This window comes from Hipposideros armiger, unplaced genomic scaffold (genome assembly GCF_001890085.2).
Source record: "Hipposideros armiger isolate ML-2016 unplaced genomic scaffold, ASM189008v1 scaffold_403, whole genome shotgun sequence".
Taxonomy (NCBI): Eukaryota; Metazoa; Chordata; class Mammalia; order Chiroptera; family Hipposideridae; genus Hipposideros; species Hipposideros armiger.
In genome coordinates this window covers 171608-188254 of record NW_017731753.1, presented here as the reverse complement: position 1 = coordinate 188254, position 16647 = coordinate 171608, and the positions used below count along the sequence as shown (strand labels likewise).

Genomic DNA, 16647 nt, shown 5'->3' with positions numbered 1-16647 from the left:
ATTATATTAATGATCAAATAAAGAATTATTGGAAATGTTCAGCGCTTACTATGAGACCAGTCTGAAGTTAATCCTTAGCTTTCCTCCTTGGCCCTCTCCTGCTTCCCTTATTCCTTCTCTCCTGAGAGCACACCTCAGTAAGAAAAAACAACTTTCATGAAAATCTCATTTTAGGCTCTGCTTCTAGGGGACCAACCTAAGACAACAGGATTGCCTGCAGATAGTAAGGAAGAGAATTTTTGAGAAACAGAAAAATAGAGTCAACTATAATTTAACATATAGATAGTCACGGGATGTGGAGTATAGTGTGGGGAATGGAGTCAATGGAATTGTGATAGATATGCATGATATCGGGGGTGGGGGGTGGTGGATTGGGGGAGGGGGGTTGTCACTTTGTGAGGGGTGAAAAGATAACTATTGCATTGTTTTGTACACCTGAAAGTTATAAAAATAATAAAAAATAGTTTAAATTACTAAAAAGAAATATATAAGAATAGTTTTTAGGGCCCTGTTCTCCTTGCCTCCACCTCAAACTTCAGTGATAAAGGTGGAGGCATTGGTGGTACTGATTTGGCTCAAGAATGAGGCAAGTCCCAAGATTGTAAATAACACCTGAAAAGGAAGGGCAAATTGTTGGAGTAAGTTCTTTGGGAAATGTGAAGTAAGCCTAAAGTGGGTTGAGCTGTCTCCCCCAAAATGGCATGTTGAAGTCCTACCTCTGGAACCTGAGAATGTGACCTTATTTGGAAATAGAATCTTTATAGATGTCATCAGTTAAGATGAGGTCATATTGGAGGAGGGTGGGTTCTACACTTGACTGGCGTCCTTATAAGAAAAGGAGAAGAGACGCCATCCTGTAGAGGAAGGTGATATGAAGACACAGGGAGCACCCCAATGTGAAAATGAAAGCAGGGATAGGAGTGTGCATGTACTAGTCAAAGACTTTTGGTGATGACCACAAACTAGGAGGAAGCATGGGACAGATGAGATCCTCCCTCTAAGAAACTATGAAGGACCAATTCTGCCTACCCCTTGATTTTGGACTGTTAGTTTCCAGAGCTGGGGGAGAATGAATTTCTGTTGTCTTAAGCCATCAAATTGTATGGTAATTTGTTTCAGCAGCCCTAGGAGATCAATATATTTAAGTATAATGGCAGTGAGTTAACACAAAGTGCGATTTTCTTCATAAGTCTGGCAGAATCGTATCTATACCAGGTGTTGCTGGCAATTGTGTCCCGTCTCTCCCACTTCTCACCTAGAGGGAATCCAGAGAAAAGGGAACAGTGTCCCCCATAGACTTCATTTTCTCCTACTACCTTGTGTAGCATTTTGCTTCTCTTAAATTCTGACGCTTTGGCTAAAGAAAGCACAAACTCGCAGAGGGCATGTTTATGTCGTCTTTCCCGTCATAACCCAACCCACCTGAAATGCTCTGACACTCTTGAACATAATTCCAATTAATGAATAAAACATGATAAACAGATAATTAGCTTTTGAAGGTGAACTCTTTTAACAGGAGGGTAATTCAGCGATATTCTTTAATTGTTTTCCCCAGCATCAGACCTTAGCTGACATTTGATTTTAGCTGTAGCATTAACAATGCCCAGGCTATGTTTAGAAAGACCATGAGCAAGTTCCAAGGACATGGCCAGAAATTATTTACAATGCCTAGATTATACACTTTGAAAAATGAGGAGTTGTATGTTGGTCAAGGTTCTAAATCTAGCTTTGGCTTAGGCTCCTGGTTTGGAATATGCAACAGAAACTTAGGGTCAGCCTTGTTGTTTTTTTTTTAATTTCCAAGCAAAACAATATGAAAGAGACCTTTGCTGGTAGATAATTAGCAATTTAAAAATCACAGATGCTTATATCACTGTCAATGTGTCAGTTTATTGCCCGGGTAGATAAGGATTGCTATTTTGCATGCTAAGGCTAATTCTCTATTTTAAATGCTGTTCCTAAATGAGGGAAGGAAGAGGAGTTATTTCAAAAGTTAATACAAATACTTTTGTATGGAATTTTTTTCAAACTGATAGTCTGGAAGCTTACATGTATCTGCGGGAAAGTTGTCTGTGGCCCTAAAAAAAGAGCTATATGTATTCAGCAAAGATATGTTCAGAAACATTATTATTTCTGAAATGTTCTTCATATTTTACTTGAAGGAAGAATAGAAGAGACAGGAGCTTGTTTTCATGTAAAATATGCTTGGTGTTTCTTTCTAAAATCCAATTTCTGCTAATAGCTGAAGCCAAACCCTTCTGTAGGGAAACACAAAGAAAATGAAAGAACCCCTTTCTTGACTTAGAGTCACCCACTGCTGAAATCAAATCATTTTCGGGTGTCAATTCTAAGAAATCCCACACACACTCCAGTCATTAATTTGTCACAGGTCATATTCTGGTGAAGGGAGTCTTAATGAAATTGATGTTTGCAAAACACTGCTCCTTCTAAAACTGCCTATCAAGAATGAGAAAAGCATTACAAGACGAACCCAGCAATAACGAATTGGGGGAGAGGATAGAGACATGATGAGGGCCCTGAAAACTAGCTGGCAAAAGAGCATGTGGTGGTTGAGAACCAATAATCTATGCTGGCGGTTGCCAACTAAATAATTACAGAGGTCTGGTGGGAAACAATTACTGGGGCCTGACTGTAGATCATAATAAACGGCAAAACTCTGCTTTGTTCAAAGGGGGCACTCACAGTTCAATTGCAGCTAATAGATGCCTAGTATGAATGTAATACTGATTTTTCAAGAGAAATCAGAATTTTAATATGAAAAGAAAATCCTTTCTTTTTTTAGATGTTTGGAGCTAATTAAATTTGTTTAAAACACACTGTTAGGTAAAAAAAAAACACCTTTTTCAGTTGTATGGAAACATGGACTATTATTTTGCAACCTCTTATCTGCACTGAAATTTTACTTCAGCAAGGACCAACCACAAGGTTTTCAAGTTATAAATGATTGCTCTGCCTTACACTTAATTGAAATATATCAAGCAGCCAGTTTAAAGATGAGAATTCATGTCTTTCTAACAAGGGAGAAGAGACAATGGAACAGGCATCATCTTCTTTTCCCCCTTCAAATAACACATTTCTTTTTAGAAACAGTTATGAGACATAGTTTCTTCGAGTCACTAAAAGTCTTAGTTGGTACTTGGGATAATCCTGTTGTGCAGGTTTCCTGTACTTCTCAAAATGCTAATATATTACAAAGAAGTAGAGTGAACATGTAGAATGCACGCTTAATGTGACCTAATATTCCCCTTTCACAGAGTCTTAAAACTTAAACTAAGAAGGAGAAACATTTCCCAAATCAGGTACATTGTTATGGGTTATTTATGGATGAGAGAAAAATAAGCAACCATCTTTATTTTACAAATTTAGTGAAGGATAAGGGCGTAATGTGCCAATTTCCTGAAACCACCACTTACATTTACCTGGACAATTTTGATATTGTCAAAAAGAGAGGAGATGATGGCTAAAGATATTTCTAGAACTGCTGGAGGAACCAGGAAGCTTTCATCACACATAACTATTACTAGTGTCTTTCTTTTATTGAAACTGAAAAGTTCTTAAAGAATTTGTGATAAAAATAAAGATGAATTTGTTCACAGCTGCAAGTTTAACTTAGTACAGGACCAGAGATAGGATTAAATGGGCTATGTTTTATAGAGTCAGTGAAATTGATAGCAGCGTCATTTCATATTGGGAAAACTGGCATATGGGGGAATTTTATTACATGACTTAAAACTGAAGAATAGCATGATACAAATTATGCAACTTGTCCTGATTATTATTTTAAATTTAGGGCTTTACTGGCACATGAGGAGCAGTTCTTTGGGTCTGCAATTTAATAAATAATAACAACACAAATAATCATAATTCAAGTATCAAAATATAAAACACACAAAAAATTCCATCTCAACAGTCTAAGTCCACCTGGGGATATCTAAAACCTCTGACTAAAGGTTATTCAGCATGATTTGGCAGGACGAAAAGAGCAAAGTCGGTTACTGAACACATGGGCTGAAAACAAGGTTACACAAATTTGCATCCTGAGCATTTTGGCTTCTGCTGCTCAAATCAAGCTCCCAAGTCTACAGAACAAGCTAGAACACGCTAGTCCTATAACAATGTGGCATCAGTGTACCTGACTGTTGAATCAGAGACCCATATCTGTGTGACTATAGGCAAGTCAATTTCTTTAAATCCTTGCTTTCTCTCTCTCTCTCTTTCTTTTTTTTTAATCAAGAAAGACATGCCTACTGTACCTCTTCAATGTTTGTGGTAATGCTCTGTCAAATATGAGGTATTATTGTTATAAGGTAAAACCTTATAAGACCTTTTGCAAGTGGTTGGTATTGGACAAAGCCCTGCTTGTGTTTTCTAAGCTACAAGATTTTCAGGGAAGAAAAATCACATTTTCCCTCCCCTTTGGTAGTTTTTTTGCAGGGTTACAAAACTATGGGATAAACCATAATCTATCTTTTTAAATTTCAAAATATTATTCAATTTTTTGAATGTTAATGCCAAAGTTTCTAATCAGAAGCCTAGTTGTCAAAAAACAAACACTGCCTTCAATTTGTGGTCAGTATATGCATGTGGGTTAAGCTATTTTTAGTCTTGAGACAAAGGCTCAAATTGGCTCATGTCAGTAAATAAGCATAATCATCACTCAATTCATTTGATAGGGTTGGTTTGTAGTACTATTGTTAAGAACAACCATTTAAAAATAGCCAAGCCTCCAGTGTTCATGAGAGTTGAATATTTCATCACACATTGGCTAATATTAAATTTTCCATTGACCATTCTTAGGAGGCAACTTAAAAATAATTGTAAAATTCCAGTAAATTAAATATTAGAAATGATTGATTACAATTAAGTAAGGAAACCTTAGCTGAATTCACATAAGGTTTCAACTGATAAAAGAAATATTTAAAAATATGACTAACAAATGTCCCAAGAAAAACAATGTTCTTAGTATATAGTTTTATATAGATAAGGATATATTTCTTTAAAAAATCCATCTTTTTTTTTCAGAACTAAATTGTCTAATATAGCTACATATGACTTTGCTGTGGCATCATATCAGCCTAATTTCAAATATGTAGGAATATAAACATTGTAAGTATAAGATACATCTTAAAACAATTTTACTGAAACTTACAGGAACTAAGCTTAAAAGTTTGGAACCAATTTTGAGAGGCAAACGACTTGTTTTTACTAAATTCAGCCTTTTTAAAAGCATATCTTTGTAATCTCATTAACCCTATTTTTCTTTCTTTTTTTTTCAGAAGGGACTCATCAAAATAACATGTGAATTGGCCCAGGTTCCTCACAGATAATTTGTGCTGAGCCAGAAACCATGTTCATTGTTCTGTAATCATCAATCTTGTGCCCAGATCCCTTGGCCACAAAGCTTTTCCCCAATGTTTAACACTTCCACACATTTTTCCATAATCCCTTTAAAAAGCAGATGTCATCCCATGGTATTCTTCTTAACTCTTTCATGAAAACTAAACATTCCATAATCTCAAGAACTTTATTTCTTTTCTATCTCTAATAATATTAGCTCAGACTCCACAAAAGACACAAAGCATTTAAGGGAGGCTCTTTACCCGATATTAACCTCCCCTAGTCCTAGAGTCCTATGCTGAAATTATACAATAATGTATTTTAAACTGAGATGACAAGAATCCAATAAAGACTACATTGTCATTTTTGATTAATAAAATTCCATACAATCTCACCATGACTTAAAAACTCCATAACAACATCATTTCTCAATTGATTTATGCCTCAAGAGATTTGGACAAATAGCTGAGTGACTTAAAACAACAACAACAACAACAACAAATGTTTCCTGGAAAAAAACAAAAAAAAACAAACCAAAACAAAACAAAACAAAACCAACACAATCTGGGTCCCCATTAAAGGATTCTGTCTTTGCCAATTTTCTTTAATCCTGTTTTACCATGTCTGCACACTACCTGATTTTGAAGATTTGGTAAGGTTTAACGTCTATGCTTAAAGACAGTAGCTTGTATGAAATGATAAAATGCATTTTCCAACTAAAATTGCTAGCATAATACTGTTACTAGAGAGCATAGTACCTTGATATTGAATCTACTTATCAACCTCTCCAAAACCCTAAAGTGACTAAGATTCCTTAGAACTGTACAAGTACTTTTAGTTATACTTTTTTGCTCACAAATCATTTTGGTCTTACTCTTCGGGAATTGCTTTTAGAGCTGACTTGTCAGTCATGAAAAGAATATGATCCCATTTTCTCAAGTCTTAGTAAACGTAACCAAACTCTACCATACTCCATTTGATCATACATCTTAATCATCAGATTTCACTTCAAATGTATTTTGGTAGTTTCTAGAGTCAACTTGACTATCCAAGAAGGATGGCTTTCCGTACCTGAGAAGAGGGAAAAAAAGACACTCAGATCGAAGGTAATTCTTGGACCTTTCACACCTGAGCATCCATGAGCCAACCAAACTGTGACCTTTTGTAACCTGCTCGAGCTTCTCATCAAATAGCACATAACGAGGTTTTTCCTGAGCAGAACCTGCCTTCCACCACCAATCATAATTCTGGTAAGGTATAAATCCATGCCTGGCAGTAACAACCTTATAGGCCTCCTGTGGATGATATATCAACATATCCATCTTTCACTGAAAGCCCTGATATCATTCTCAGAACTAGTAAGTAGGCAATGGAGACTTGCCATTTAAATGATCCATTTCACTGTCTGATAGTAGCCTTTGTAGTTATTGAAACATACCTTAGAAAGACCAGAAGAGGTGCTCCAGAAATAAGTCTTCCCTTTTAATGAAAATCAGCAGCAATATGTAAAACATTCATTGTTGGGACTAACTCAAATACAGGCATATCTGAGAGATATGGTGGGTTCAGTTCTAGAGCACCGCAATAAAGCAGGTCTCGCGATAAAGCAAGCCTTAATCCGTTTGCTGGTGGAGGGTCTTGCTTTCAATTTGTAAAAAACACATCACATGGGACGCTCAATAAAGTGAAGTGCAGTAAAAGAAGGCATGCCTGTAACTCTTGTAACATCGGGGAGAAGACATAACTAATATCCTTTAGCTGTGGGGAAGTGGTCTTAATAAGTTGGCAATTAGCTAAGACACCTGCAAAACCAGGGCAGAATTAGCAAGGGGTCCCTTCTACTGTACGGAGAAAGCACAGAAAAAGGAAATTGCATGAGACATTTAAATCTGTTACTCCCTTCCACACCCACATCGCCAAATTTCTATTGCTTTTATTGGGTTTTGTTTTGTTCTGCATTTATTATGTTATGGATTAAGAAAAGAGGTGTAGCATATCCTTAATGACTTTGTTAGAAGTCTGATGTCAATTAGCAACTCTTCTGGTAATTGTTGGTAAAGTCTACGTTCTGATTATTCGGGTGAATGGCCTGTGTGGTATACACTCAGGATGTAAAGGAATACAGAGCACTTTTCTGGACACGTGCAAATATTTGAATAGCTGTGTAGTTCACTACAAGAAATCAGTTTTATTCCTAAGAGAACAAGAGAAGTGGTCCCTAAAATGCAGAGATAGTAAACCAGCTCAGCCTTTACTCACCCACTACTGATGAAGAAATTAAGGGCAAAGCATAAGTTGACTATTCAATTGTTACCCTGCTGATCAGAGACTAAGTCCACAATAAACTGACTTCTTTCAGGCTCATTGTTTGCTCCACCACTTTACAATGCTTTCCTGTATACAAATAGTTATGAATACAATGTTATCCATGCTTACGAGTAGAAAGGTAGTTCTATACATCAATTCAGATTTGAAGGACGACGTCTCTAATCCACTTGAGTCATCTTTTAGCTTTGTAATCTGACTTCTTCAGGAAAGTTGAGATGTTACATAGGTACGGAGATGAATATATTAATTAAAAATGTAATTGAAATATAATGTTCATGTCTGTTACGTATTGGTTCTGTGCCTTAGAAACTTACATGGGCACACCCACAATAAAGTTCAAATGATCTTATTTTTAAAAGTTTGTCTTTTAATTCTGACTCCTTTGTTTTGTGATTTATTGCTCTTTTAATTTCCAAATAAGTATAAACACTCTCTTGGCTAAATAGTTCCTTGGCAGTAAAATATGTAGCACCTTTCAAAAACAAAAACAAAAACAACAAATTATATCTCTGATAATGGCAGTGAATTATTACAATAGATTTGGGAAAGCCCCATAGTATTTAAAGATTACATCCTTTCAGATGAGGCAGTGCCGATACAAATTGCCGAAAGCCAACTGTGTTTGCTTATGTGAATAGAACAACCACTCTTCCAAGTTTAGGACCAACGAGAGGAGCAATTTATCTTGTGTAATCACCTGTTTTCTCAAAAGAGAAATACAGTACCGCCCCAACAACTGTTTCTCATTTGTCTGGATGAACTGGATGAGGTGCAACAATGCTTTTTCCAGAGGCATTTGAGTCCTGCAATGCATTTATATTTGTTTCAAATCAGAGATGCTTTCTCTATCACTTGCTTGTCATGGCTGTGATGCATGGGAAGGCATATATAAACCATAAAGACAGACCACCCTTGGGGATCTTCAGAGCACCACTGCTGACCAGTCTGAATTATTGATCCTTATTCATGAAGAAAGTTCCCTAAGGGAAAATATATAACTTTATAGCAGTCTGAACTGTAATAGATGTTGATCTGGTGTTGATAAATACATGGAGGGGGAGGAAACAATTCACAGAGAATCCACTGTAAGTTCTAAGCTTAGGCTTCATCCTTTATTAGGTAGTGAGTAAAAGACAACTGATGATTACAACTCCAATTTAAGAGACCATTTAAACAAAAATGGTTCCATAGCGAAGTGAGGCAGAAAGGATTTACGTATTTCTGGGGTTTTTTTCATATGGCTGATGGAGAAAATATGGCTGATTTGTTCGTTCCCAGCAAATCATTTCACCTTGTGAACCAGGACTCTTGTATCCCACAGGCCCTGACTTCTAGTGGACTGGCTCATTTGCCTTAGTGAAAACAGGGAGGAGCAGGGAAAGCACGTGTAGTGAGATTGCATCAATTAACACTGAGTTCTCCAACAGTACGGAGAGGCTTATCAGATGTAGATTGTTGGATAAGGATTCATAAAAAGGAAAGTAAAATTCAAAATGGTCAGAAGCTGGTCACATGAGATATAGACACAGTCCCAAACAACAAATCATGATGAACTCTCCACCTGCCTGAACTAGCAGAGCGTGGGTGAAAACAAACACTTGCGAAGACCAGAGAGGAGAGATATCGGTAAATGCAAAATCACCAGATAACTCTCAAAACCAAATTTTAATGCTAACCAACATGTTTAACCAAGACGTATAATTTAAAATTCTTTTTAGCAAAGACTGATGAAATAGTTTTTCTTCTTCCTTTCTGCTTGCCTGCCCTCTTCCCTTCTGTCCCTTTTTTCTTTTCTTTTTTTGTGTTTTGGTTGTTTGTTTAACAAAAGTTGTATAAAGCCGCCTGCTTTAGAGATATGTTTACATGACAAATGTCTATAGCTAGATGGTAGAGAACTTCAAAGACCATGGTTAATGTTGAGCACCAAGCACGCTATGGGTGTTTCTTAAATATAAAATGACAAATGCTAAATACCTATGTCTCAAATGATTTCACCTTGTATCTTTAGACCTCTCAGTTTAGATAAGAGCAGTTTCAGGAAGGTCATATCCAGCCCTTCCTATGTTTTTAAATAGTCTTTACAAAACCTTTTCAAAAATATTTTTTTTTCTCTAAACCTAAATCATGTGGGTTGATTTGTACACGTTTTATCAGTGTTCTAAGTTTGAGTGTCATTGTTTTTATTAATGCAACAGACTGGCTGCATCGAACCCCATCATAGTGATAGGTATATGTTAGCTATCTATGGGAAAAAGCAAATAGCCTTTATCACAAATTAAAGGCACAGCTATTTTTATGCCATTTGTTACCAACTTAATGATAACGTGTAACAAGGGATGGTTATATAATTATTTTATATAGATTTTCTTTTTATAAGTTATTCTCTTAATCTTTCTAACATATATACAATATACATATATTTATATATACCCCTGATAAATCTTGTTTTAAAGGTAAAACATCAACGCCTTTCAGCCTTACGGTGCATATCAAAGGCTGTATTTCACAACTCCACTAGAGAAATGATGGTCAAGTGCATCTTACCAGTATTTTTTTAACACTATATCCTTGGTCTGCAATTATTTCGGATTCATTTTTCTTGTTTTACTAACATTTAAATATATATTAATTGTTTATATCATATCAGTAGGAAATAAAAAGACAACAAATACCCCACCTCAATAGCTAATGTCTACCATCATATTCAAAGCAGGAACCTTTGCCTAAGAGACAACCCTACTGGTATGATATAAAGGGATATGCAGAGATACCATAGTCTCTGTTTTTATTGGATATGAACTAACATGAAAAATCTTTACTTTGCATTATCATCCTGGGTTATGATTGTCCCTTATCCATGAAACAGAAGTGCTGTACTGGTTTCTTTTTAAACAGCCATGATGCATGGTTTTACCTGCTTTTCAGATATAGGTTCATTACAAAAATTACCCTATTTCCAGCAATGTTGCTTCAGGTTGGGAAAATGATACTTTGTAAGAAATCAACTTCATTAACATCTGCCCTACCTCTGCGCTTGGCCCTGTTCTATTGTTCTGAAGCGAGTCATCTCTGAGTTGGATAGGAGGGGCAGAGCGTGGACCCAGGAGACCTCCACAACACCATTGGTGGTCTGTTTTTAATTTTCTTTTTTGACTGCTTACTGGCATGAAACAGTTGTTCATTCTACCTTTTGCAATTCTTTAAAATCTAGTGGCATGGATTGAGACACAGCACTATATTGTGTTACAAGACATCTACTGTAACTACTTTTGTTGGGATAAATACCCAGTAATTGCTGTCATAGCAAGTGGACCAGCACGGGTACTACTATTCACAGTGTTGCTTTTGTTTTTTGTTTTTTTCTTTTTTTTGTATTATTTTAATCTACAGGGTAAATTATTATATATACATTGGAACCAGTTAATGCCCTTAGACAATATATAGTTGTCTCATAAAGCAGGAAGGACAATGCAGAGGGAAACAGGTGCCCAAAAGCACAGTCACAAAGGCTTCCGAAGTTCTAGACACCACTACAAGTCAATGCTGGAGATCACTTCTAAAACAATCAATGTTCAAGAGGAATGCTTGAATGTGGAGAAAATACCACCCCTGCCCTCCCATCCCTAAACCTCCCTCCTTTTTTTTCTTTTTTTTTGTAATAATCTTTTAAATTCACTATCAAAAGTCCTGGCTCTTCAGATATACTTTAAACTATAAATAAACACTGCATAGTTCTCTTTTGTTTTTTTGTTTTGTTTTGTTTTGTTTTTTGAAAAATTATTGCAGTACAATGACTCCCGTTTGGAATTCAGTAAGGAGCAAACAGCACAGGAGTGTGGGTGGTCCGAATGGGTCCAGGAGCTGGCCGCAGGAGTGCCGGCGGAAGGGCGGACGTCGGGAACAACGTTGCTGCTGGGGCAGTTCGAAGACTGAAGGGGGAATTCACTGCCACAGCCGCAGCGGCTGCGGCAGCTGCCAGCGGGTTTGGTAGGATTCGTGGAGCCAATGGCTTTGAAGGTTCTTTTGAAAATACTAATTTTACCTGCAACAGAGGGGGGAGAAAAAAAAAAAAAGAGTAGAACAAAAGTTTGGAGTCCACCCTTAGAATCCAAAATGGTGGGCGGCCTTTAAAATATGGCCGTAAACATCTAAAAAGATAAACTCATACCTGTGAACTGACAATAAAAGTAAGGGAAAGTGTGTATCATCTTTCCTTTGGAAGATCCCTGAAAATGACCGACTGAGCATGTTGAAAAGCCCTCCAGAAAAGTACTCAGCAATCTTATTTTATTTTTATTGATAAATAGACTTTCTGAAAAAAGTATTCATCTTGAGAAAACATAGGAGTTTTTTACTCCACCCTTTACACACACATGAACTCTCATGGAAATGACATTTTTAAAGAGAGATTCATTAATGCTGATGGTTACTATTAGACTACCCAAGTGTGTTAGCTGAGTAGCAGAGGGAGGTGTGGGGTGCTAATCAAGAAAAATAAAAAATAACAAAATTCCACTTTCAATAAAGAAATAAAGAAATCTTATTTCCCTCAAAGTTTGACATGTTTTGTTTTTCTTTGCGCAAATGGGAACAGCATTCTCGCAGTCCTACTCTACAAAACCAGTTCCTTCTCTGGCTAGTAGCATCAGTAAGATGGCTGTTCTGGTGGAGAGAATTTTCCCATGTATGGAAACAGTAACATTAGTGATAGCTCAGAAGGAGGTTTTGCATGCTAATAGTAACACTAATATTAATAGGACTTGACTTCTCTGTTTATTTAAGAACCATTCCCTTGATTGCTGAAAGCTGCATCTATGCTGGTCTGAGACAGCACTCAAGGTTCGGACTAGTGGTGCTGACTTCACAGCCTTGCAATGCAGCTAAAATCACTTCTGTACAAGAGTAAAGTGACTTCATTTGCATAAAAATGAGTGATGCTACTAAATTAACAGGGTCAACTCATAACTTAGATCTCATGATAGATGATTGCAATTTTCTTCTATATTTTCATGTGTTAACCGCACACAATAGCACCAATTACAGTTGACCCTTGAACGATGCTGGAGGAAGGGGGGGATGATTAGGGCAATGATCACCCCCCAGCACAGTAAAAGATATGCATATAATTCTCCTAAACCTTAACTACAGTTGGCCCTCCACATATGCAGATTCCAAAATGTGGATCAAAACTACTGGTTGAATCCAATACAAAACCTGCAGATACAAAAGGCCAACTGTATTTATTGAAAAAAATCTGCCTGTAAGTGGACCTGTACAGTTCAAACCCATGTTGCTCAAGGGTCAACTGTATTAATAAGATCTATTTTGAAGAAAATGGATTTCAAAATACACAATTCAGCACATACTATAAATCAGTTGTCCTTAACTTTTCATTGTGCCCTGGGTGTCTCTGATAAAAGCTATGGTCTAGTCAAGAAGACAAAAACAAAAACAAAAAAAAAGCACATGCTTATCAATATTAACCTAAGACGTCAGGAGGTTCACATTTCCCCTTTAAAGCATATATACAAAAATTCCAGGTCAAGACATCAGTATTAATATCTTTACCAATCGAAAAGTTACATTTGGAGTAATGGGAAGAGGGTACTTCCCAGGCATTATATACAGACCTTGGGTGAATAATTAAATAAGCCGTGCCTTTGAGACTGTGTCACACAAAATCCAAAATACTGTTGAGGGTATCAATCATACTAATGCTTTGTCTCTTGAAGATATTAAAAAAGAGATGCAAACACATGTTTCCACTGATGTTCTTTCCTAAGAGTATCTGCTAACGTCAAAACCAGATTTTAGGTGGTTTGTTACCTGACTCAAAAGAGTTTGGTTTTTTCCCTTCCCCATGCTGTCATACGCCTGAACCCCACTCAAGAAGATAAGATACTGGGCTGTGGCTAAAGGTGGCAAAACACCCAAACAACTTATGAAACCAATAATTCCGCAGGGTTTGGACTCTCAAATCAGTTATTTGTCCTTACTTAGGTGCTTCTCATTTATTTGATTTGGTAAGTAACTAACAACAACAAAAACCAAAACCAACCCAAGTTGAGCAGACTGTGGGACATTAAAGGTTATGATCTTTTGGGGAGCAAACATGATACTCACCCCCAGTGGATGTGCTGCCTTCTGTAGTTTGTTATAAGGACTGTATTTAGGTTTCGGGGGCTTTCCAGCAGCTCTGTCTTTGTGCCTTCTACTGCTAATGTGCTATGAAAAGCAATTAAAAATGACAGCTTAAAAAAAATCCCCAAAAACCTTCACCAATATAGCTTTAAATTGGGGACACATATTAATTATTTCATGCAAGTCTCAGAAAGACAAAAATGAAGCATGCACTTTTGTCCTTGGATTGTGATGCCTTGAGGATATATATTTTTATGTTATCAATTTTAATACACATATATAACATATATTTATATATATATATATACAAAAATATATATATATATATAACAAATAGAAGGACCTTCTGTTTTCCAAGCCTCCCTCCTTTACCATTGCACAAATCTCCTTTTTTAGAAGTTAACAAAGGGCAGGGATGTCTGAAGAAATTTTATGGGCAGATAAACAAAGATGCCCAGGAAGACATGTATTTATCTTCATACCAATATTTATCCTCATATTTATACAACCAAATGTCAAACCCCAAAATTCTAAAGATAAGTAACTAAGGTGCATAACATCAGTAAAATATAGTACATGTGCATGTAAAACACAACACAATATGAGGGCTCAGCCTTCAATTGGCAACATATAAAGGATCTCTTTGGAAGCCTATTCAGAATAAAATTGAATGTAATGGGATTAGTCATCTCTTTAGCAGGTGGCTGCAGGACTTAGAAATACAGTATAACATAATGTAATGAAGTACATAAAATAAAAGAATAGCACAGTATGAAGTTAGTTGTAGCATGTAAATATCTAAGCAATTAAACATGGAACACTGCAATTTGAACTTTAAAGAAAATCAACACTTTTGAGTGGGAAACTTGGTAGAAAAAAGACCTACCACCCTTTTTCCTATATAAGAATAGTACACATTCACTTCTGATCATTTCTGAAAGGTCTGAGAAGCCATTATATTATAGCATTTCCTCAGCAACTAAAATAAGCATGAAGAAAAAGGACAGTGAATAGAAAGTAAGTGGATGGATGGCTGGGTGGATGGATGGATGGATAAATGGATGGTAGGAGAAAAAATAGAAAGGGAATAAAGGAAGCACAGACATCCTGCTCATAATGTCCCCGGTTTTCATTTCTAGAATATGTGCCACCTACCTGTTTAAGTTGTGTTTCCGAGTTGACGTGCACATCACAGATTTCACAGTGAAATGTTTTGTTCTGCAGGCCTGTATTTCCCTTATTAACTGGTCCTTTACCTTTCACGCCTGCCCTAGGAAAGGCTTTGATAGTTCCACTGCCATTCCGGGCTTCTAACATAGTTTTGTGCTTAGTACCTGCCAGGAATATTTAGAAAAAAACAGAAAGAAAAAAGAGGAGAAACATCTTAGCTAGCATATGCCTTTAAGAAACAGTACGATAGCAAAATGTGATGCCTAGTTTTAGTGCAGTTCTTCTAGAAATTATGGTTGAAGTATGCTTATGACATGGAAAATTGTAAGTGTGCTCTGACCACCTTACATAACGTTACTTGTGTGGCTTTTTAAAAATAATACTGTACATTACAGATAAGCACCATCAATACAGTTACTCAAGTCTAGAGTCCTGAGATGAGATTAAATGGGTGTGACTTTGTCTCATTTCCTCTTGATGCTAATAAGACATAAATGATGAAGAGTGATTTAGCTGCTAAAGGTATAGTTGAAAGTGATGTATAACAAATATAATCACTTTCAACATGGTGTTTTTACAGAAGTAGCACTAATTAAATACCCACTTTCTAAACAGAATACAAACAAGCTAACCTGGCTATGTGTTTTAGGTTTAAAAAGGAAGACTAATAGTATAAAGATCACAATGGCTCTGAAAAAAAAAAGCCCTATTCGGATAGTAAAGCCCACACTGATTGTCTATGTAATTTCAAATATAAAGAAATAACCAAGAAGATGAGGGTAGACTCATAGACTAAGCAGACACACCATAAATAAATGCATCTTTTAAATAAACCAATAACATTGTGGGACTGTCTAATACACATGAGTAATGTAACTCAACTTATCAACATATTTTTTTAAAATCACTAAGGTTCATAGTGGGAGTTTTCTCTCAAAATTTTGCTCACAATTTCTGTTTTCTTAGAGTTGATAAGTATTCCTCATTTTTCTCACTTAGTCATGTGTTTTTTTTGCTATGAAATTTTCTCTTGTAATCATTTATGTCCTTTCAGCCATTCTGGTTTTTAAAAACTTTTTTAGTGATTTCCCCTCCCTAAATTTATTTATTAGATTTTTATCAGTTTTGCAAGCATAAAAAAAGGTTCTTAACTTATGATTCTTAGGCCAGCGTCCCAGAACCACTGAATATTAATGAAGAAAGCATGTCGGAGTAGGCACTCTAGGTCAGTGCTAATCACCGTCGTCTTAAAGGAGAGGCAATAAATACATGAAACAGACTTATAGCCACATGTGCCTTTCAAAGTGATTATAACTTCATTGAGTCCAATATAAAAAACAACAACATATATTTTTATAACTTAGATTCCCCACTTTGACTATCATGTTGTTATGTATAACTATGAAAATGTTTATATCCCAACATATTAAGAAAAGAAAAACATCAACCTCTGTGAGAAGATTGGAGGAACTGAAATATGGAGTCACACAGCTGCTCCGTGGTGGTGGTTGTGAAGCCTCACTGAGGTTTGCTCTCACCCACTTACCTGGCAATAGAGTGACAGAAATGCTTTCTACTTTGTGTGAAGATGGCATAAGTGAGAGTAGGTCAAAAGAATGTTTTAGAGAGCAAGAAATATATATATATATA

At 36.3% G+C, this 16647-nt stretch overlaps 1 protein-coding gene across 1 annotated transcript in view; it reads right to left on the bottom strand.

Annotated features, from left to right (window-relative positions):
* Positions 1–8772: 8772 nt before the first annotated feature.
* The window catches only part of ZNF385D (zinc finger protein 385D), a 169201-nt gene continuing 161326 nt past the window's right edge, over positions 8773–16647 (bottom strand). The window contains exons 5-7 of the mRNA XM_019663737.1: positions 14983–15161; positions 13810–13911; positions 8773–11728 (exon numbers count right to left, since the gene is read on the bottom strand). Coding sequence (XP_019519282.1) covers positions 11495–11728; positions 13810–13911; positions 14983–15161 — 515 coding nt within the window. The 3' untranslated portion in view covers positions 8773–11494. The remainder of the gene's footprint in view (positions 11729–13809; positions 13912–14982; positions 15162–16647) is intronic.